The sequence below is a fragment of the Priapulus caudatus genome, unplaced genomic scaffold (genome assembly GCF_000485595.1).
Source record: "Priapulus caudatus unplaced genomic scaffold, Priapulus_caudatus-5.0.1 Scaffold195, whole genome shotgun sequence".
Lineage (NCBI taxonomy): Eukaryota > Metazoa > Priapulida > Priapulimorpha > Priapulimorphida > Priapulidae > Priapulus > Priapulus caudatus.
The window spans coordinates 64,313-77,164 of NW_014577256.1; the positions used below are offsets into that span (position 1 = coordinate 64,313).

The 12,852-nt window shown below is 42.4% G+C and overlaps 1 protein-coding gene across 1 annotated transcript in view; it reads left to right on the plus strand.

The window, feature by feature from the left end:
- The first annotated feature begins 5,328 nt into the window (after positions 1-5,328).
- Positions 5,329-12,852, plus strand: part of LOC106807097 — a 26,039-nt gene continuing 18,515 nt past the window's right edge. Inside the window, exon 1 of the mRNA XM_014809350.1 lies at positions 5,329-5,545. Coding sequence (XP_014664836.1) covers positions 5,485-5,545 — 61 coding nt within the window. The 5' untranslated portion in view covers positions 5,329-5,484. The remainder of the gene's footprint in view (positions 5,546-12,852) is intronic.

Below are 12,852 nucleotides of genomic sequence, written 5' to 3' on the forward strand. Positions count from 1 at the left end.
GAAAGGGCGTTGGATTGAATCCCATCTGATTTTTTATTATTTACCTGTTTTTTGTATTTTTGTATCTTTATTCATTTAACTTTTTTTTTTTCAATTAACGCAAATATTTACATGATTTATTTACAACAATTTAATAACAACAAATAATTTTTACAACCATTAATTTTTTGTTTTTTTAATAGGGTTAGTGTTAGGGTCACAATGCACCATAAAACAGGAGTTTCAAGCACGCGATTTGTATCAACCAATGGGATTTGGGAGGTATGCAGAATGCAGAAGGTTGCTGAAATTATGTGTACGCAACTGCGTATCTGCATATCTGCGCCTAACAAAGGTGTCACTACGCACGACTTAAATGCAACCGTAGCAACAGACCTCAGATGAGCCCAGACGCTCTGCGGCTCTTGTTGATTGATATGTTCAAATAATATCAAGCGGTGTTTGTGTAAATGTGTAGTAGCGCGCATTTTGGTGGTGATCCGGATGCAATTAATTATTTAATTAATTAATTAATTAATAAAAAATTTCACAGTGACAAAAAATTTTCACAGCTGCCTTGGCGGAGGTCTGCATTGCGCTCTCCGAGTGCTCTAGTTATTTTTGTTTTCGTGTTACGATTTTAAATCACTAATAACCTAATAAATGATAGAGCATGGGTCTGCAGTCTGCACAGGTGGCCAGAGTCATATTAATTTACCTAAATCATGGTGTGTGTGCGTGCGTGCGTGCGTGCGTGTGTGTGTGTATGTATGTATGTTTGTATGTAATTATGTATGTATGTGTGTGTGCGCGCGCGTGCATGCGTGCGAGTGTGTATAGTGCTCCCAAGGGGGCATGGTTGTGTCCTGAGTGTGAGTATTAATTAATAATAGTATAAATGCAGAAACGCATACGGTGCTAAGGGAGTGCAAAAGAATGATTCTTGCAGCCAAGTCATTATTATTATTATTTTGAATATCGATTTACTTTGATTGTTATTGTCATCTTGATTTTTTTAGGTGTTAAATGAAGAACCACTGGAAAACATACCATGCAGTAGAGTGGTCTCGCATGAAGTCACGATTTTTCCAGTGGGCCATATTGGAGTACGATACACGACTAGTAGAGTACACATGCCCAAGGAACCTATCCGTAAACTTCGCCGGCCGTCATCATGCACAGTTGAATTAATCATGGTGAATTTGTGTGCTATATTAATTGTTGGATGTGGTAATCGAGGGGAAATTGGCTCAGTATTTGCTGTCAAATGTTTGCCATATAATAATAGATGTGCTCCCCTGTTAGTATCTTTTGTAAAAAAAGAGTNGATGTTACGCTTCCCGCTATACGGATTCGCGGGCCCGCCCTCCTTCGGCGCGCGGATTCGTATAGCGAGCAGCGCGAAATACTACATACAACACACCGCGGTCGCGTGCGCCCAGTCCCGCGGAAGTGCGCGGTTTAACCGCTCTTGGCGGTCGGGGAACAACGCATCTTTTGCGCAACGCCATCTTGTACCCGGTCTCTCTGGATGTTCGTGCACCGAATTCTACAGTGGTTGCTGTAAAATGATACTATACTATTCCACTACACGCATTTCATAAACGAGTATATATATCAGGCGGAATGAGAAATTCAGGGAGAGACGATGTTTTACTGTCTTTATAAGACTCACAATTATAGATTATTTCACATTGGGGTGATGTTGAGAAGGAGGATGAGCAGACTTGGGGTAGGATGATGGAGAGGATAAGAAGAATTAAGGCACCTGCAGTCATGCACTGATGGCAAGGAGGAGTAGGAGGTGCGGGTGAATAAGAAAATGGCGAGAAAGAGGAGCAGAGGGGGAGATAGAAGTGCAGGAGAGGAAATGATTGTAAGGAAAGGGAGGAAGAGGGATGATGCTTTTTGATTGACCATTTTCGATTGCCCACTGAGCAAGAGAAAAGGTCAACTAAGTTTCACATTTCTCGTGTACCAAATTGGGGTTAATTACAAAGGGGTTAATTTGCTTGTTTTCCGGAGCAGCTCAGGAGCATAGAAGCAAGGCACTCTTAGTTACTACTACGTTTACTATTCACTTGTCAATATTCAAGCAACAACAATTTAGTAGTTTACTTGCTATCGTATTATAGATGTCAACTGCGGTGCTTGCAGAACTTCTAATGGCACAATATTCAATCAAGTCAAACCGATTTGAGTGATTATTGGTGCCTCCCTGTTCTTTTGCCATTCCCGCTTTCCGCTCTTCTCGCCCTCTGTATGAAACTCCCCCCCCCCCATACTTCTCGGTTGCTGCACGGTGCACCCCACTTCTCCGTTATCTTGGTCCTTACCCCTCCTAATCCATTCCAGTTCTCCCCACATGCACTCAACTCCGTGTAACTATCATTTTATCACTTCGCTCTTCCTCAGCATAACCCTCTGTTCCTCCTCCTACTTTTCCTGCTCCTCCTCAGCATCACCCTCTGCCTCCTCCTCCTCCTCCTCCTCCTCCTCCTCCCTCCCTAATTCGATTATATGCGGGCATATATTCCTCGCTTCCCATTGGTCGATTTATGGTGACCATAAATATGATTTATGGTGACCATAAATATGTAGTCATGTATTCTTGATTTTTGTCCACCGTGGCCAACCATAGACGTATGGGCATACGCTGGCATACGTCGGAAAATTTTGAGCATGCTCAAAAATTTTCGACGACCTCGCCGTACTACGACGTATAACAGCGTGCTTCAGCGTGCTATTAACTTATACAAAGCTTACCCATAACTTATTCGACGTACGCCAGCGTATTCACCAAATTTTTGATACGTCCGGCATACGCTGGCTAAATCGGCAAGGTGTGACAGGGCCATGGTCATACCGCTAAATACGCTAAATCATAACGCTAAATACCGGATTTCTTGCTACGTGTGAACGCGGCTAATATGTGCAGCAAATTAGAGCTCATAGGGTCTATGTCCCCCAGGGTACTGCCGGAACGTACCCTGCATGGGTACGGTCCGGTATACCGGAACGTACCCTGGCACTATCTAATATGCCGTACCGTACCTCGCCTACTCCACTAACGAGTCTAGGGAGTCGCCTACGCCTACCCCGCCCCTAACCCTAACCATATCAGATAGTTACCAAAGATCGTGAAAAGGAATCAGGATGACAAATTTGGGGGTACAGGGTCAAAGGTCAAGATGTGTAAACGGAGGGGGAATATTTCCCCCTTAACTTAATGTATAGGAGGAAATACGAAATTGCGGCACAAATCTGAACGGCTCGACCTATGCTCTTAATATTCGGTGTATATGGTGTGATGGGCAGGAAACCCATCACCAGTGCGAAATTGGAGGTCACAGGTCAAAGGGCAGTGGGGGAAAGGTCAGATATCAGGCATTTTCTGAGGATATGGCCTAATGGACAGAGTGAAAAACTTTTTTGTTTCAGCGCTGACCTACCATTTTTATCACTTTATTGGAAGGACCATAAAATGTGCTTTCCACTGACGTGCGAAGGGTAAGAGTCTGATAACCTTTTGACCCTCAAGAGGAGGGTTAAACATGGATTCCTGAACTGCTTCAATGATGTCACAGTGTTCTCATATTCATGGCACATCCATAATCTAGAAAGCCAATAAGCCTGGATAGCCCATCGGCTAGAGCACAGGCGTCACGGCTCAAAGGTCGTTGGATCAAATCCCATCAGATTTGTTATTATTTACCTGTTTTCTGTATTTTTATATCTTTATCCATTTAACTAATTTTTTCCAATTAACGCAAATATGTACATGATTTATTTACAACAATAAAATTTTTTTTTAATAGGGTTAGGTTTAGGGTCACAATCCACCATAAAACAGGAGTTTCAGGCACGCGATTTGTATCAACCAATGGGATTTGGGAGGTATGCAGAATGCAGAAGGTTGCTGAAATGATGTGTACGCAACTGCATATCTGCATATCTGCGCCTAATGTTATCAGGAGTGCCATGCAGCCATAGTAATATAGATCTGTATAACGACACTCCTGATGTTATGTCATGTTATATTATATGTTATGTTCTCTTGTGTCCCGACAAGCATTTTTACGTTTTAAAAATATGGTCAGCAGTTCATATTTTGCGTGTTGTTTTCTGTCATGGCAAGTGTTGAATTACACACCGTAATGTTGAGCTTTGATTGTTAATTGTTGTTGCTCTGTTAGATCGACTGCCTAGATGTTGTATTTTGGGTTGGTCTTCCAGAACTCATAACTGTAACTCACAGAACGAGTGATAGTGAAATAATTATGCAGAAAGAACCACGGTGCAGCCAATAAGTGGTGGGATTCACTAGCTAGGCATTACGCGAGGACACCGAGCTTGTGTTCTGTTAGACAGCGGAGCATGTGATAATGAACGATATCGAACGAATGCTATGTCACGAAGGCAGAAAGACGAGAGGCGAGATGGTTGGAGATGATGTGGCCCAGTGTCATAGTGCTGCCCTCGATCCCTCCCCCCGTTATTAATTGTTGTCTCCATTTTTCTTCTATATACACACTGTGCACTGCAAACCACTAAATATATATAACTCACTCACTGAAATGTGTAAACGCAGCGTTCAGCAAGAGTTCACGACTTCGCAGTGCCGGCCAGTCGTGAGAACTCGCGCAATATTTAAATGTTGTTTAACGACTTCGTATACGTCCCTGGCCTCCTGCTGATACCGGTCTCTGGAGCAGAGGCTGCGGGAACAAAAACATCTACTCCGTTTGTTTCCTGACCTCGCCGTGGTTATGAGTGACCGACTGACGTCCAGGTGACCTGTCAGATGCCTCGCTCTAGCGCGCGCACACACATTCGGCCCGTACGCCACATTCAGCTCCCCCAACGTAGCTACATACATTGATACATTGATCCCTTTTGACAAAAAAAACTGGCGTATGCGCCCAACCTACTACCTGTGTGAAGTCGTGAAAAGTTTACATGTGCGAAATGTTTTCGTGCAGGTATACGGTACGTATCACCGTGTCGTGTATTAGCCTAGAAGAACCGTCCACCGTCTGATAAATAAACCTATTTTTATGCTTCACCTCCGCAATGTTATCGGGTAGTATTCGGCAGGTTTAGTACCTGAGCGTTTTGACGAAAACATTGTTAACATTCAGAACCATAGCTAGCCTTGCCTTGCTGCAGATAGGATCATATAAATGCGTATATATATCTTACGGACGAATCTAAAAATAGCTACGGAGCGCTGCCTCGATACGGAATGCTGCAGCGATGCTCGCATCGTAGCCTCGTTTTCGCAGCATGGATTCGTCATGGATTCGTCACCGCTCATTGTTAATAGCAGCCTCAGCGGCGTCAGCGCCATTTCATGATCGCAGCTAGCAGCGAGTACGTATTGTGTGCGGTACGGTTGCCGTTATAGCACGGTCTACAAATTATAGGATTTTCACAGTGACAGAACTATACGTACTACTGTACGTACTGCGATTTTCGTGCTGTCACTTATGACATAAGACCGCAATGAGGAGTTTACAGGGTTATATTCTACCGGTCGTTGAGATCCTGGCACTAATTCAAATAGGTAAGTTTTCTTGTTTTCGTCATCAATGTTGAATGTAAGGCGTATAGTCCTTGTTAACTCATAGGCCTACTAATAGTAATACCGGTACTAATAGTACTAATACTGAATACTATGTAAGGCGGTGAATTGAATAATATCATGTTTAATACAACGCTCTCAAATAACATTGCATGTGCCTGGAGGTAGTGCAGTACGCCAGTAGTCTATAGTGTACTTATGACAGTTAATGATCGAGTTATGTAATCTTTTATTAATGATGCACTCACTCCTATTACTTTTGTGTATGCGTGTCCTTACACGCGTGCGTGCGTGCGTGCGTGCGCAAAATATGCGAGCGAGCGCCCAGCGAGCGCGCGCGTTTTAGTGTGCGTGATCGGGAACCTTTACTATTTTGGATTTCCTTATTATTTATATAATATTACATAATAACGACAACTCGTGCAAGCACAGCTTCTCAGAGCAATCTTCACTCTCGCATGGCACAGGCTTTACTTGTTGTTGGACTAGGTCGACTCTAGCTGTACGTATAGCGCATTTGTCAGCGCAATCGTAACGTTGCAGCCGTACTTACCGGTACTTCAAGCAGTACTTACTACACCAAATTAAATGTACGACTATGTATTTTCAGCAGAAAGCTAGTGCGACCTCCCAGGTGAAACACCGTCATTATATATTCGCGTCAGTATGTGTATGCGTGTGTGTGCGTCCGTGAGACTGTACGTACAGCCTTTGCCTTCGCAGTGATCATGCAGGCTCGAATATTTTATTCGTAATAGTACCAGACGTATAGTTATTGATTATGTGTTGGCGAGCAACGAGTGCTGAGGCTGTGCGAGTGTTTGATGGCGTGTATACTGCGTGAAACTCCTCCATAGGACGCACTCTTCCTTGTCGAATGTTTACTGCTTGTCTTGATTACCAATTGTAGTTTAACACTGTCATACGTTTCAATGACAGTTACTCATCTGACAATGACTCATCTGACAATGACTCATCTGATTATTTTTCTCTGGAAATTTGCTCAAAATTCATAAAAGGAACACACGAAAAAAAGCTTATTAATAACACTGTATATGTGATGTACACTTAAGAATACTGTATAATACCTGATGTATATAGCTTGACGATCTGCAGCCCGGATATACGCGCGAAGCGCGAACAGCGCCACCTCGTGGCGCCTTTTCATCCAACTCGACGATCTGCAGCCCGGATATACGCGCGAAGCGCGAACAGCGCCACCTCGTGGCGCCTTTTCATCCAATTCGCTGCCCTCTATGTAGAACTAACTACTCGAAGCCTTCTGGGTACTACAGAAAGCCGGATAATCGGTCAATTGAGCAGTTCTGGCGATTGCAGAAGCCTTTCGACTCTGCACGTAGGGCGAGAATAAATCCAATGGTCGTAATTGCTAATTTTTTTGGTTGGCGCGTTAGGTTTTCGTCTAGAAAGATTTGGGAGGTATGCAGAATGCAGAAGGTTGCTGAAATGATGTGTACGCAACTGCATATCTGCATATCTGCGCCTAACAAAGGTGTCACTACGCACGACTTAAATGTTACGTTTATAACCGTAGCAACAGACCTCAGATGAGCCCAGACGCTCTGCGGCTCGTGTATTATTGAAACGTTCCAAGTGCCTGCCTGTGATATTGCCCCTGAGTTTCCAACCAGTTGTCAAGATGAAATTTTACTGAGCGCCCCTGTTTGTTTTGGAGCTGGTGAATTCAGCACGCGCACGGATCAGCCATTCGTAATTCAAACAGACACTTCTTTGTCTGGAATAGCGTGCGTGCACGCAGTTCACGCATCACTAATCATGACTAGTGCAGACGCGGTCATGGCGCTTGCAGTCGAGGTTGAATGTTATCAAGAGTAGATAATACTAATAGGATCTCTTATTATTTCTACTCTTGATGTTACTCTAGAATAGGACGTTATACTGTTTCGGGCAAAGCCAGCACCAGCAGCTAAGTATGTGACGATACATCGAACTATCGATTAATTGCAATTTGCCTGATGGCAATTAATACATCGCTGGCAAATTAAGTACCCGTAATACTGGTCGCATGATTTGTCAATCATGTTTTTCATGATTGAAAATTGGTCATCGGAATATTGGTAAAACGGATAATTGGTCACAGAAAAATTGGTCACATATATAGTAAACCTCTGTTTGCTCCCACAAAGAGAACAGAGGATGAGGCAGGGGGGAGGAGCACAGGATCGAGGTGGATGATCGGAAAGAGAAGAATATGGTAAATTGGGATGGAGGAGAGAGCACGAGAGATTGATGGGGAAGGGACGGAGAACAAATACGGGAGGGGGAGAAGGTAGAAAAGGAAAGGGGTTATGGTTAGGGTTAGGAGGTGGATGAGGTGGAGGAGACGGTGGGACGACGGTGGTAGAGATGGGACCTGGAGCACATTTAAATATAGTAACGCAATACTGCAATAGTATCAATAGTACATTTCAACTATTGCAATACAATCAAAATTTTAAAATTGAACCCACTACTCACATTTACCAACAGGCAAAGATTGTGTACTTCAGAAAAGAATTACAAGCGTTTTCAATGTATTGGAGAGGATGAGGAGAGAGAAATGAAAAAAAATGTTGGTGACAAAAATAGGAGCAGCGTAAGAAAAAAAGAAGAAAAAAATATATATATATGTATATTATATATAAATAAAAATATAGAGTATTTAGGGTTAGGAGATAAAGAAACGTTATAATAAGTAGTTTATAGTAACGTTTTTGTGTTAGCTTGGTAAAGAAGGACATGCCATTTGAGAGAGTGGGTATAGGCGTGAAAAAGAAATGGGATCAAGAGGAGAAAAGGATAGGGCAAGTGAGTTTACTCAAAGGTGTAATAAATGTGTTCAAATTACTTACAATCAAAGCCTAAAATAATTAAAAACGTGTTCTGCGTACTATGACTGACTGCATTATCTCTGCACAAAATATGCAACCGAACGGCCAACGTTAATAGCGTTTTCCCATTGACTTCAATTACCACATATTGGATATTTGTTCTTATAGCAAATCTTTAGGGTAAAACATATACTAGAAGGACATTTGTGAACGCAAGTAAACAATTTTAAATGCATATACCTCTATAATAAATCATTATTTAAGTAACACAATATCTTGATAATTGTATCCCCCACGACGAAGTCCGTGGGGATACTATAATTATGGTTTCATGTTTGTTTGTCCAGCAGCCGCTCGCCGCCCCGCCGCCGCCGCAGACACTTTTCGTTCCACTCTATAACTCGACCCTTAATTGACCTAGCGCAACCAAACTTGGTTTGCAGCGCCGCTCTGCTCTATAACTCAACCCTTAATTGACCTAGTGTGACCAATTAAACTTGGTATACTTACACATATTGGGGAGACGGTGTGTCGCGTACCAAAACCAGGTCACTGCGACTTTTATTTGACCTTGACCTTGACCTTGATCATATTTCCCTTCCACTCTATAACTCGGCCCCTAATTGACCTAGCGCGACCAAACTTGGTATACTTACACATCTTGGGGAGAGGGTGTGTCGCGTACAAAACCAGGTCACTGCGACTTTTATTTGACCTTGACCTTGACCTCTTCACCCTAATCATATTTCTCTTCCGCTCTATAACTCGGCTCCTAATTGACTTCGCGCGAGCAAAATTGGTATACTTACACATCTTGGGGAGAAGGTGTGTCGCGTACCAATTAAAACCAGGAGATATTTCATTCATACTAGATCGCGGGGGATACATGTGGTTGGCGACAAGCCGACAACTGCCATTTCTAGTTCTAGAAGGAAAGATGGATAACCAAAATTCATCGAAAATTAGTTGCTGTTTTTAAAAGGCAGATCTTTCCTTTCTACAGGTCACTGTAGCTATAGCAGCTGAGGTCGTTGTGAATTTTATTGACAAGAAACTGGACGCAGGGGGTACTGGTTGCAAGAACTTCCTCATTTCATAAATAGTGTCATGCATATATATATATGTAGCTGCAATTGTCTAATATGTGTTAGCAGTACGTACGTTACACATATTTTAGATTAACCACCTGACGTGTTGGCAGATGAAAGCATTATTACTCTAATCTTATTCACGACGATTGAACACGTGAAATTTGTATGTGAAATAGCCCACTCAATCTGCTGTAATATTCCGTGAAAAAGAATTTACGTTTCGCATCCTGAGTTTATTGGTTATAATTGAAAAATTACGTGTGAGCAAGTTAATTCTTGTAGATCTCAAGTTGTAGTCATAATTCTTTAACTACATAATAGTGCTCAATTTTAAGGTTTTTTTGGGGGTTGTCCGGAGGACAACCAAGAGAGTAGCATATGGTTGTCCCTCAAGAGTTTTGGTTGTCCGGATATTATTTAAACATGTGCTGCATGCGCTCTGCTCACGTGATGCACGTTAAATCTTCCTTCCATATACTGCATCTGCTAATGTATCGAAAGCAATGTCCAAATCTTTATGGTTATACAAAGAATCTGGAACACTAGCAATCCGACTGCTATTCTCGACCAGCCTGAGCAACGCTGAGAAGAGCTGAGTGTCCTGTAGGCCTCCGCTATATAGAACTCCGTAACGTGAGTCCGACCTAAATCCGTATTTAACTTAGCAAAGGCGCACTTCTATTTAAGAAACAGAGTAACGAAGCACGCTATCTGTTACGTATCAGTTACAGCCCCGCCGAACGCGAAAATTTCCGCATCAATCCCCGCAATTCAGCTAACTTCCATACTTTATCTATACTTTCCCCTATCGCATGAAGGGAGGGACGTAATATATATACGTAATATAAGGCTTGCCCAAACAGACGCTAACTGCGTTATAATGAAGCCAGATTCAGCTACAACATTTAATTATCTCCAGCCCAACATACTGCACGTAAATACATATACACACTCAGACAGTGATCGCAACTACATTTAATACAACACATACCATCCGTGTTTCTCAGCAACAATGTATTGCTGGTGACAAACTTTAGTTTCTTTTAAATGAGTACATTTTCCTGTAATTTTCCTGTACATTTTCCTGTACATTTCACTTTTTCTTTTTAGAGGGAACCTTTCAAACACACTGCATTCTTTTTTTAGACATATCCCCCAATCCCGTCATAACCTCAATATCAAATTTCCTTTTTACATATTTTTACCCATTTCTAGTTTTACTGATACATGTGCCACTTACTCAGTTGGTGAGAAAAGACTGCATTTCTGTGATGCCATTACAACTATCACCTGCCGGCATCATCGCCGAAACGGGGATGTAGTAATTATCACTATGAGGCGAAACGTGGGAAGCCATAATAAGAGTGTTACACACGAGTCACAATGAACAAGCACGTTCAGAACTGTAGCAGTAGCACGCTACAACTTTAAAATTTACAATTATAACGCTGGTAACGAATGGTAGACTTACCCGTCTATAGTTAGTTTCTCGTACGCAAGTCCTTCTCGTCTGGCTCAAGGTTCGTGATCGCCACAGTATAGTGGTAGCGTATATACGTTATCGCAAAGGAGACCCAGGACACGAAGTCACGGCAACAATGTAGGCGGTTAGAGTCCGACTTACAAGAAGTGTATAGAAATGTTAACACTTATATTCACAAGAGAAGAAGTGTAGACAGTGCCACAAAGAATAGATTTATTCAGGAAAGCTCCTGCAGTTAATAGAATAATATACGTACGACAGTACACAAGAGGTGCAGACAGTTTCTACGGTGCGAGTGCGACTTACACAGCTATAAGAACGACGTTTAGAATTATAGAAAGATTATTGCTCATACTAAAAGATAGCTTAATTACTACGATAGAACAAATAAGAACACAAGACAGTTATAGGTCTATAGTGGCATATAGATCTATGTGCATGAAGAAGAACCTTAAGCCATTAGGTAAGAAAGAACTTACATACTCACGGACTGATAACACGCACGTCGCAGGCACTGACAATGTTAGCACTCACACTGACTGTGCTCGCTTCGACTGTCTTATATATACGCTTAAATTTAGCAACCACAGATACCCCCGTCCAAACAAGGGAACCATCCTTGCAACCCAAACTACCTAGCAGATGTGTCGATTTAGATTCCTATGTACACGGTCAGTTTATGTGAGTAATTGATCGCCCATCCCTTACAAGGACGCCACGTCCGCTCGTGTATAAACGAGTATCTCCATTGTCGAATCTCTCCTCCCGGGGAGAGTCGAGACCCCGAGTTGCTTCTCAGTCGTGTGCTAAATGTGTAGACAAACAACCTTGCCACACTCACGCACAAACACTCCCGCCTGCTCCTCGCAGACCGTTTTGTTCGCCACCATATTCCTTAAACTCGATTGCTGTGCTATAGTTAAGTCATTACGAAGATCAATCTGCGTGCCGATAATTGCTGAACGGAGTTATCGAAATGATTACGATTAGATTAATGGCAAACCTCGCGTGTCCTACACTAATTACCTTCCTGCTGTAATATTGAGTTTATTGACGCACGATTAGCTCATATATAGCAAATATATGCGTACCGTAATCTCCCGTACCGGCCTGAATATAGACATTTCCATGCTAATAGCGTGTTGCTGGCGTTCACAACTTATTGCCCAACGATAGTCTAACTTATAGCATAGCGCGCGGCAGCGTATCGCCGACGATCACGTGTCGTAGCCTATAAAAAGGCTGCCGCTCCGACGACTTCAAATCATAACCGCACTAGACATCGCAGTATCAACATGCCAATACCATTTTTATATACCAATTCCCCTAAACGCTCCAATACGCCATTATACGGTAGCTGCAAGTTAGAAACATGTTCAGTAATTCTGTGGTCGTCCCGGACACGTCAAATACGTCTACATACGTCAATATGCGTTGGAGATAAGTTACACATAGGTTCAAAGCACGGTTACTCGTAGGTTAGAAATAAGTTTTGGCGTAGCGCTAAGAACATTATTCTCAACGTAATTTCGACTTATGAGTAACTTACAAGTAACGTGTGTGAACGTGTGTCAACGATCGCATAACTTACCTACAACTTATGCGCCCGCGTATATGGTTGCGCCACAGTGGACAAAAATCAAGAAAATACATGACTACATATTATATGCCCGCATATAATCGACCAATGGGAAGAGAGGAATATATGCCCGCATATAATCGAATATTGCCCGCATTATTCGGAGCCAATCAAATCAAAGGAATTATGTCCACCATAAATAACTTTCCGTCCCCGTTTTGACCACTTCCGTCCTAAAATCAAAGAATTATGTCCACCATAAATAACTTTCCGTCCCCGTTTTG